General features: G+C 47.7%; 1 protein-coding gene across 1 annotated transcript in view; it reads left to right on the forward strand.

Annotated features, from left to right (window-relative positions):
• The window catches only part of SMAD3 (SMAD family member 3), a 77,520-nt gene extending 66,798 nt beyond the window's left edge, over window positions 1–10,722 (forward strand). The window contains exons 6-9 of the mRNA XM_063346210.1: window positions 1,413–1,625; window positions 2,971–3,108; window positions 5,441–5,585; window positions 9,185–10,722. Coding sequence (XP_063202280.1) covers window positions 1,413–1,625; window positions 2,971–3,108; window positions 5,441–5,585; window positions 9,185–9,308 — 620 coding nt within the window. The 3' untranslated portion in view covers window positions 9,309–10,722. The remainder of the gene's footprint in view (window positions 1–1,412; window positions 1,626–2,970; window positions 3,109–5,440; window positions 5,586–9,184) is intronic.

The raw sequence follows: 10,722 nt of genomic DNA on the forward strand, positions 1-10,722 counted from the left end.
TGCTTTTAAGCACCATTTGAATGGGGATGAAGTGGTAAACTGGGGGGAGGATGGGAGGGAATTCTCCTCTTGCTTTTATTTCTTGCATTGGGCGTGGGGAATAGAGCACTTATCAGTTAGCTTAGACTGCTTCCCACCTCCTCTGCTCTGCAGATTCTTGGCTTGCAGCAGGACTGGGCTCCGTCTAGTGCAGTATTTCCAAGAATATTTGACTTGAGCCTTCCTCTACTGAAATCTCATTGGCCTCAGTGGGAGCAGTTAAGTCATTCGGTGCCCTTTGAATGTCCCACCTTTCGTGCCTATGAAGTATTGTCTTCCCGAGGCTTCCTCCGCCTCAGTGTCCTCAAGAACTTTGGGCCTTTTACTTGGGTCCACAGGCTGAGTCAAAACCATAAGCCCAATAAAAGAGATCATAGAATCGTTTAGGTTGGAAAAGACCCTTGGGCTCATCGAGTCCAACCATCAACCCCACTCTACCAAGTTCTCCCCTACACCATATCCCCCAACACCACATCTAAACGACTCTTAAATACGTTCAGGGATGGTGACTCCACCACCTCCCTGGGCAGCCTATTCCAGTGTCTGACCGCTCTTTCAGTGAAGAATTTTTTCCTAATGTCCAGTCTAAACCTACCCTGTTGCAGCTTGAAGCCATTTGCTCTTGTTCTGTCGCTAATCACCTGTGAGAAGAGACTGGCACCAGCCTTTCTACAGTGTTCTTTCAAGTACTTGTAGAGAGATGTGCCATCTTCTACTGGAGAAATGGATTTTCTTTTGAAAATCTGAGATCAAGTGCACTGGAAGAAAGTATCTAATTTTTAAATCACTTTTGATGCCAATACGATTCTGTACAATTTTCTGGGTTTTAATTTGGTGCATATTGCAGACAACTCTACTGGCTTCGTCAGTGCTAGAGAGATCGTAACAGAGCCAGTAAAAATGAAAGTTGGCCTTGCTGCCTGCTTGGTGTGAGCGCAGAGCATTCGGGTTCCGGAGACCTGCGTTATTGACAGCAGCTTTGTGGTCTCCTCTTTCTAAGGTTTTGTGTTTCTTCCTTTTCTCTCCTTTTCTTTTCTCTTTTTAGGGCACTGGCTCCCTAAAAGTGATCCCACATTTCGTAGTAAGGTTAAGCGTTGTTTTTTTTAATTTTCTCCAGGTATGAAGATGGTTAAGTGACACCTCACTTGTTAAGTGACTAATATCTTTGACTATTTGTAATTGTTCCATGTGCCAAAAGCTTCAGGGGTGATGTAACTTTCTAGCTGCGGTCCATTAAAACCTGTCAAGTAATTAAAGTTTGGTGGTGAAAGTGAGGCCAAGGAATGAAGCAGAACAATATTTCAAATCGGTCGCTTTTTTTCATCCCCCCCCCCCGCTGGCCTGCGATTCATTTTGCTTTTTATTCTGTGCAGATCTGCAGCCTGTTACCTACTGCGAGCCAGCTTTCTGGTGCTCGATATCCTACTATGAACTCAACCAGCGAGTGGGAGAGACTTTCCACGCCTCTCAGCCCTCTATGACCGTGGATGGTTTCACTGACCCGTCTAATTCGGAACGCTTCTGCCTTGGTCTGCTCTCCAACGTCAACAGAAACGCGGCAGTGGAACTCACGAGACGACACATTGGTAATTTCTGTTTCCGTGTTTTAATCGGTGTCTTTCAAGGTGGCAGGTAGAGACCTGCCCGTCAAGCTTTTTTAGTTAGCTAACCGGCATGCGGCTTGGGCAGTTTTAGAACACTGCGATGTTTGAAGATCCATGGTGTTCTCGCAGGTTAATCTTCCATCAAGGAACACTAACTGTATTTTTTCATAAATTTGTATTTTTTTCATAAAAATATAATTTAAAAAATGCCCTGAGCATCACTGAAATTGCTGCGTGTAATAGAGATGGAATTTAAACTTCTACGTGCACTATTCTTTATTTGGATGGATGTTAGTGATAATCATGTTTGTTCCTTTTCCCCCTGCACTATTTCATTTTCTAACTGTTCTTTTTTAAATGGAAACCTAGTTCCTTGATTTTCGTCTCAATTTCCACTTTTCCCACTTATACTGCAAGGTAGTATTCAATTTAATTTCCAGTTAAGCCTGTGCTAAATAGAATATCCCAAATTTACACAATTTTAATAAAAGGCTTTGCTGCGTTTTCTGCTGAGTTCTATCAAAAATGAACCGCTTTTTGTCCTGATTTTGCTCCCCTTTATACCCTTTCCGTGAGCAGTCAACTTCACCCAGGAGAATCTTTCCTTACTTGTTTCTAAAATGATTTCTAGCACCACAAAACCCACCAAGATTCAGAAATCACTCTTTAGATTCAGCAGGCTCCTTATGCTCTGTGGAAGAACGAAAGCAAGCTCTTCCGATAGGACTGTAAGACCACAGCAAATGTTTATTTGAGCAACAAAGATGTATTCTTGAAATTTGTTTCTTTATTAACTGAGATTTTAATAGCTTGTGCAAACTTGTACTTGAAGTGTATGTTTGTCCTTGTGTACAGTGTAATCTCAAGCAAAAGGCAATGATTTGAAAACGTTGTATAATTTAATTCCAAATCACTAAGCGAATAAACAAACAGTTGTATCCAGCTGCGGTGACTTTCAGAAAAGGTTGAAAACCATATGTTAACTGATAGAACGTTCGTGTGGAAAATATCAGCGACATGTGTTGGGAGTGAGCAGGCTGTGAGGTGGTGAATTTATGCGGTCCAGGCTGTGGTTGATGCTGGGGCTGGGGAGCGCGATTCTGACTTTATAAATTGGTCCAGTTGCTCACCGAGCAAGCTTCTTGCTCCCTAGCGGGAGCACCCGGCAGGCCAAAAGAGACGGTTTTCATTTTCCATCATTCGTAGTTTAGCTGCTTTTTGAGAGCTGTCTCGCGCAGAGGTTCTCTGCGTCTCTGCCAGCTCTTCTTGCAGATTTTGCAGATGGTTGTTCTAAGCTAAAGCAAACCTGTGCCGTGTGTTTTCCTAGGAAGAGGAGTAAGACTCTACTACATTGGCGGCGAGGTGTTTGCCGAGTGCCTTAGCGACAGTGCCATTTTTGTCCAGTCTCCCAACTGCAATCAGCGCTACGGCTGGCACCCAGCAACAGTTTGCAAGATCCCACCAGGTAAGGAAGCAATGCCTGATCTGTGATCCCACACAGGCTTTGCCTTTCCCAAACGGGGACTTGCTGTGGGAAGCAGGCTCTTTGTCAAGGTAGGCATGGGTTTGCGGACCTCCCTTCTTGGCAATCATCAGAAACTTGAGCCTTATTATAAGCAACTTGATAACTTGAGCAGGGCGTTTGTTGTAGAACGAAGGATAGACGAGGCTGCTGTGTATGCTCCAACGATTGCTGGCACGACATTCAGACAAGGAGGAAGAAACGGTACTTCAGTGTCGAAGCAGAACTAAGAGCAGAACCTGCCGCTTGTTCGTGCAGTGTTTTATCAGTCCATTATTGTATTGTAATTATCTGATAGTCACGTTTATAATTTTGTTTGCGTCTTTAAGTAAAAGAATAGAATGTAGGAAAATTTTTCTTAATTTAGACTCACCCATAATAGATTTAAATTGTTACTTTTTTCTGTTCTGTAATAAAATCCCCCCCCCCTTGTGAATTAGCATTATTCTAGGGAAATTGCATCTGCAGGCACCTTGTTGTTCTGAGTACAGCAAATACGTGTCTAAAGCATGCTGAAAGATTAGAAGGGAATTTATTACCTCTGTCTGGGAAGAAAATACTTTTTTGTTAGATAAATGCCAAAGAGAGGATGCCATTCAAAAGGGAATGTACCTATTTAGCTAGGCTTACAAAAGCTAATTTTTTTACAGATAAAAGTATGTATATATTTAAAAACCAAACTTTTTTGTTTAGAAATATTGGAATAAAGATTGTCTGTCTTTTGAGAAGAGATCCATACGCTGCAAGCTCCGGCCCATCTTAGCGGGTTTCATTTCTCGGACGCTTAGGAAGCAGCTGCCAGTGTTGCAAACATGACTTAATTCTCCAGCCACATCACAAGAGTCCACCCCGGCTGGAGTCAATATCTGAAGATATAAACAACCCACATTTCCGCTGTAGATTCATCTAAGGCACATTTTTTGGACTCCCGCTCTCCCCACTTTTGCCGCAGTCTTTGGCCGCCTTCTCAGACTCATCTTCAGATCTTTGCTGGGTTTGAAGCAGTTTCTGCGTTCCCTTGTGGATGAGATCGAGTCGTACCCGCTCCTCCCAGGCGCAGTCCTGGGCAGACCTGTTCCCATCCAACCCAGAAGTCTGAAGAGTTTGGCAATCTGATCGTGAACAAGTTTTTTCTTCCCTTGCCATAGCTCTTTCTCTCCGCTCAGCCTGGCCCTGATGCTCTCACCCGCCTTATTTTCCCTCCTCGGACTGCAACATGCCTGACACAGCTTCCCTTCAACCTCCCTGCGAGATACACGGCTCTTGGGCTCTGCTTTCTTTTACGGCCACAAAAATGGGTAGTTGTTTCTGCAGCTGCTGAGCTGTTGCATGCGGTTACGCTGTGCTATATTCAGTTCGACCCAAAACAGATGACAGTATGAGTCCAGCCCAAGAGAGTAGGCTCAGAAGTGATTTTAGAAAAGTACAATTCATCACAGTCCAAAGGGCTGTTTTTCAGACTTGGCCCATGTAATCCCAACTGAGCATTCGCTGCGTGCCAGGTTTCAGAGTTTAACTTGTTTATGGTTATCTGGGAGAAAGCAAGCAGAGCAACACTTTTTTAGAGAGTTGTGTACTTAGTTAGCTAGTTAAACTGTGAAGGATGTTGTTAAATTTCACCTTTAAAAACAGTTAAATAATCTGTTCTCAGTCTTTTAGCTGGGACTAAACACTGGGGGAAAACTCCAGTATTAAAGGAAAATTCTTTGGCACGTGATAGGTAAATGTAAGAGAGGATTGTAGCCGAAACAGCTCTGCTACCAGCCTTTTTAACCCTGATAACTGGTTTCTGGCTTGCCAGAGCGGTTTCACTTTAGAACTTCTCCATTACTTCTGCTGATGGACACCATGTGAATCCAACACCAGTAAGTTCCTGTTTTTAGCCCGTGCGTTCCTTTCTTTCAGGCCCCGTAGCGAGTGCCGTTGTTGAGTGTTTTGGTCATAGTTAGGCTTTTAAATTACAATATGAAGGAAATGATTGTGAAGGGCGTAGAAGGAGGTTCCACGTAGGGATCCCAGGTCTGGTCTCGGAGATCGCAGTCTGCTGTGTGGGCACTAGAATTCATCATTGCCTGTCCTGTAACATGGTTTTCTTCTTTTTCAGCATATGAGCTGTGGAAATGCGGCCACCTTGATTCCTTTTTCTGAAATGCCGTGTTTAAGCAATCTGTGTGTAGTGTCACAGGGGCTGAGGGAACGGGAAGGCAGCATTGAGGTTCTTTCCATCCTTAATCCGGTTAAGCTAATGCCTTGTTCTTGTGTTCTTTTTTCACAGGATGTAACTTGAAGATTTTTAACAACCAGGAATTCGCCGCTCTCTTGGCTCAGTCTGTAAATCAGGGCTTCGAAGCCGTGTATCAGCTGACCCGAATGTGCACGATTCGAATGAGCTTTGTCAAGGGATGGGGAGCAGAATACAGGTCAGGCCTTTTGAACGGAACTTTGCCGTGTGCTTCTGCTTGCCAGTGCCACTCCGGTATTCCGCAGCCTAGCGTCGGATTCTGCGCAGCTGCTTTACTCAGCTTTTAAGACAGGGGAAATGAGCGCAGCGTCTCTTCAGTAATGCGGAGTTGTGGAGGCTGTGTTGATCTTGTCTCTCGGTTTTCCCCTCCTATTTGTGGCAAACACAGATCTTGTGATGTACCTGGAAGACCACCTGTATTTGGTCCCAGCGTTGTACAAACCAAAAGCTTTACCTGAAGCACAGTAGATAAATCCAGATGGCCTGTGTAGGAACTATTTTATTTTTTTTTCCTTGAAATTAGATGTGTGTTTGATAGTTTGAGTGTCTTATGACTACACTGTTATCAGGACAGGATCGATGTGAGTGCTTCCTAATAGATATGGGTTGGGTTTGATGCTTCTTTTATCAGGGACTAATGGGATTAAAATAAAAGCAGACTGGCTTGAAAATTTATATTTGGAAGAACTGTTAGAGTTGCTGCAAAATTATAGTTAAATCTCCTTGTCCTTTCCTTAGTGCTTGTCATAGGGCAGCTGCTTAAATGTGACCGGAGGCAGTGGGAGAAACAGGTTTACTATTTTTCCCAGAACGATATGAATCACAGAACGGTTTGGGTTGGAAGGGACTTTAAAGATCATCTCATTCCACCCCCTGCCCTGGGCAGGGACACCTCCCACCAGCCCAGGCTGCTCCAAGCCCCGTCCAACCTGGCCTTGAACCCCTCCAGGGATGGGGCAGCCACAGCTCCTCCGGGCAATTGGATCTCTGGGAATACTGGAGATAAAACAGGAGATGCAGCAGGGTCTGATGTTTGGTGTCGGGGATGTGGTTATTCTGACAACACGGGGACAGGCGGTGTGAGGGATGGAGGACTCCGTAGCTTGTGCTGCTGTTGCTCCGCTGTATTAGCAGCAAAGGGCCCTAAGCTGCAAAGGGAGTGAAATCAATGTTTAATAGTACAAGTCGGGGAGACGAAATTCGTTGGAAAATTAATGCCGTTTTATGAGAGAGAAGGCTGGCAAGGATTTAAGCCAAATGTGATTTTGAAATACTTACTTGACGTGTCTACCCCTTAAATCCGTGGCCTGATGTGAAGACCCGGGTGCAGTCCGTGCCTCCCGGAGCAGCCAGGCTGCCTCCGCGGCTCCCTTGCACGGCCGCCTGCCGCCGGCGGGGGAGATGCCACAGCATCAGCTGGAGCCTGGGCCCTGCGCGTTGCTCTCCCACTTTCTTCATTTCTCCAGATGTTTGGAGTCCATTTTGTTTTGAAACTGTCCTGCACCCGGGCCAGAGCATTTCAGCCCTGGCTTGCAGCCACGGCTCGTAATGAAATCCAGATGAGCATGACTTACGGAAAGTCAACTATCTCATTAGAGCATTGTAGTCAGTGAAACCCTATGCTCACGCTGACCGCGCCAAGCTGCTCTCTTGCTCCTTCATTTCCTTGCCACAAAATACTACATCTGATTGCCTTTGTCAGAGCACGTTTATTTGTTGAACTGATTCATATATGAAAACGTTACTGTGGGAGCTGTATCCAGAGCTCTGTTCCAGTGATTTCTGGTTCAGCTGCTTCGCCTTTTGAGCCGTCTAATTGGAGGGGTGTTTAGTGCTCTTGTGTGCCCGGGATTTGGCCGAGGGAAGGGGGGAGAAGCCGATTGCATAAGCAGCCTGTGATACAAAGGTTCTCCCCTGCCCAGCCTGGTGGAGCAAGCTGAAGTCACGGAGAGCTTTGAGGGTTCGCCTTCCTGAAGGGCTGGAGCCAACGTGTCGGCTGTCGAGGTGGGAAGGCAGAGTGAGGTTTGCCGTGACGGATTTGCAGAGGGCAGAAGCGCGGCAGCCCCCACGGGTAGTGGGTTTCTGCACGGTGTTGCCGGGACCGTTGTTGGGCGGCTCAGAGTTGGGCTGGTTTCAGGCAGCGAAAGGGAACGCTCCGTGTTAAGCTTTTCCTGGGACGCGAGAGGTTTGTGCTCTTGACTGAAGCTGACAGGGCGAGTGGTGTCCTCTCCCTGTCCTGCCCCAAAGGGCTCACGGGACACCCTTCAATGCAAAATGCTCACCCTGAGGTCGCTGTACAGGGTGACCCCGGCCCGTCCGCCCGCTCCTGGGGCATGGCCTGACCCCGGCAGCTCCGGGCAGCCGCACCGGGGCTGGGAATGGGAAGGTGCCTGCAGGGAGCTGCTGCCGTTTTCAGCTCAAAGGATGAGAGATGCAGGTGCATCAACAGAAGGGGTTACAGCCCTTGGCCCGGGCCTTGCAGGGCCGTACCCCGCAGCCTCCACGCTGCCGGGAAGGGGCCGGGGGGGCTGTGGGAGCGCAGGGCGCCACGGAGCAGCAGGTCCCTTCTTCAGCAGCGGTTTCTCCCTGGGCCCCGCAGGCTTTGGCTTCTCCCTCCCACAAACAGATTCCAAGGACAGCTTCTGTGGGAAATGAGGGTGTAAAACAAGGCTGTTTCCAGGCTATTTCTCTCTCTTCGTAATCCTCCTCCTCCACAGCAGCTGTCCCTGCCTCTCTGCCTGGAATAAGACTTAGGCCATCGCTTGGCAGAGGAGGGAGAGCCCCTTGCCTGTGCCTTGGTCTCCCTTCCCCTCCTTTCCTCCCTTCTCTCTCTGCTTTACTGTCTGGAGACGCTCCACGGGGTCTGGCCTCCAGGGGAATAACCGCGAGGCAGACAGGAGAGGGAGAAGGTGCTTTGTGGCCAGGGAAAGTAAAAGCGCGGTGTGCGCTGACCCAGCAAGGCATCGCCTCCGCTCTCTGGCCACAGCCGCCAGCTCTTGGGGGATTTTGAAGCACACGGCTTAATACCATGTCCCTGCTTTTCTGATGGGTTTTGCAACTTTTTTACACCCCGCAGCATTTCTGCTTCTTTCGAGGCAGCTGCTGATGAAATGCCAGCCTGTCGGCAGTGCCCCGTACGCAGCGTGTGCGGTGCAGGGCTCAGACCTCCAGCGCGTCCTCCCGCGCGGGGCGGAAAGGATGCTCGGCGGCAGCTCTGGCCGCAGGAGGGAGCGGGCCCCGCGGCTGCGGCGGGGAGCCTGAGCGAGTGCCCGAGTGGTGATCTCTCTCCATCGCCTCCGCACTCTGCTAAAATCCAAAGATACGGTAAAAAGAGAATATCCTCGTCTTATACATAGAGAACTATAACAGATTTGGTAAACTGCTTCCATTGCTATCTAGTTGGGAGAGGCAAGGTCTTGCAAAATAAAAGTGAAGAATTTCGCTTAGATGAACACCTTCCTTTCAGGGAATAAGATGCCGCCTGCTTTCAGGAATCTGAGGAGTGAGTAGGTTACAGAGTGAGTTGCTCCCTTGGGATCGTAAGAAACGTAAAGAGAGAAGATAGGGTTTTTCAAAGAAGTTGGCAGCATAGGCCAAACGCGTGTTATAGAGGGGAGAGACATTCCTTTGGCCCCACGTGCAAGACTATTGTCTAAGCAGGAAAGAATGCTTCAGTAGCTGTAAAACCTTCTCACATTTGTGAGGTTTTGTAAGTCATATTTATGTTGTTCTTTTTTCTAAGCTCTTCTCTCCCCCCCAACCCCTCCTCTCTTGCAGGCGGCAGACTGTGACCAGCACTCCCTGCTGGATTGAACTGCATCTTAATGGTCCTCTGCAGTGGCTGGACAAGGTCCTTACGCAAATGGGCTCCCCGAGTATTCGTTGTTCCAGCGTCTCCTAAGGAAACGTCTCCTGGGGGTGTGGGGGGGAAAGAAAGACTCTGGAAAATGGAATTGGCTTAACCCTTAGCAAAATGCGTAGTAAACAAATTCCCAGTTATCGAAGCGAGGCGGAAAAAAATCTGCTAAAAAGAAAAAAGTGGGTTTTCCTTTTTTTGTTGTTTTGTTTTTAACCTAAATGCCCATTTAAGCCACTTCCACTGAAACTGTTAGCACTTTGGTTACGATGCAGTTGGAATCTGAAGCTGAAGTTCATCCCGACGAAAAAACCGGACTGTGTTTCAGCGGCGAGAAGCCAGCGCTCTCCCTCCCACCGTGTCGCGCCTGCCTGCGCCTGGCTCCGCGCTGTGCTGAGCGTGCGGCCGCCACCGACGGCTCAGAGGAAACTTCCCGTTTGCCTCGCACAATTCCGGGCTCGTGTCACGGGGCATCTTTGAAAAGCCAGGCGCCGTGAGACTTTGGGATGACTCTTGCTCGTGCGTTCCTGTCTCCAGCCACCTGATCCATGCCCATCCTCCCTGGGTTTGCAGCAGCAGGGGGAAAAGGAGGCGTTTAAAGCACACCCAAGAACTAATTCCCCCAGTGATGTTCCCAAAAAGGAATGAATTTCCCACGCTGGACTGCTGTGGAGGAGGCAGGGTCTTGCTTCATGCCTGAGGGATGCAGCTGACACCCCGAGGGTCTCAGACCGGACTGCCGTGAAGTGAAAGCCCAAACTTAAGGCTCCTTTTGATATTGCTGCAGCGACTTTCGGCCTGAGCTGCTCGCAGGCAGACTTTTGCCACGCGGGGAACTCTTGCTGGATACGTTAAGCCGTCGTTATTGTGCAGTCTATTTGCATTAACTACGGAGAGTTTCTATTCTGTTTTCTCAGTACGTTGAACGGTATCTGCCACTTCTGAAGTCTTAGGGGCTCAGCGGGTTCAGTGTCCGGGTCTGCTCCAGCGATGGAAGCGAACGGGTCGAACAGGTTATCCCCTGCTGCCACACGTGGCTGCGCATGAACCAGGACATCTCAGACACAAACCCCCTCTGTTTAAAACTTCTTTCAGCTGATTAAAATGCTCTGAGATGTGGTTTTGCCTGGAGAAATTGGGAGAGTGTGTATTTACTTGTATTATAAAGCATTCGTTTTAAATATACATGCTCCAGACTGTTTAATATTTTTTTTTTTTTCCCTGCAGCAACTGTCATGGCAAACAACTTCCACAACTGGAAAAAAACCTTAGCACTTGTTTTTACAATTCAAATTTGCCAAATAAGTCCCATAACTTTGTCAGTGCTGTCTAATTACCTGTTTCTTTATATCTGCTTTGAGTATCATATGCATTTGTGCCAAAATATTAGAAGGGGGAGGGGAGAAAACGATAATCAGTTTCCTATGGAAATCTTTTTGTCTTTTTTTTTTTTTTTTTT

The sequence above is a fragment of the Chroicocephalus ridibundus genome, chromosome 9, assembly GCF_963924245.1.
Source record: "Chroicocephalus ridibundus chromosome 9, bChrRid1.1, whole genome shotgun sequence".
NCBI lineage: Eukaryota > Metazoa > Chordata > Aves > Charadriiformes > Laridae > Chroicocephalus > Chroicocephalus ridibundus.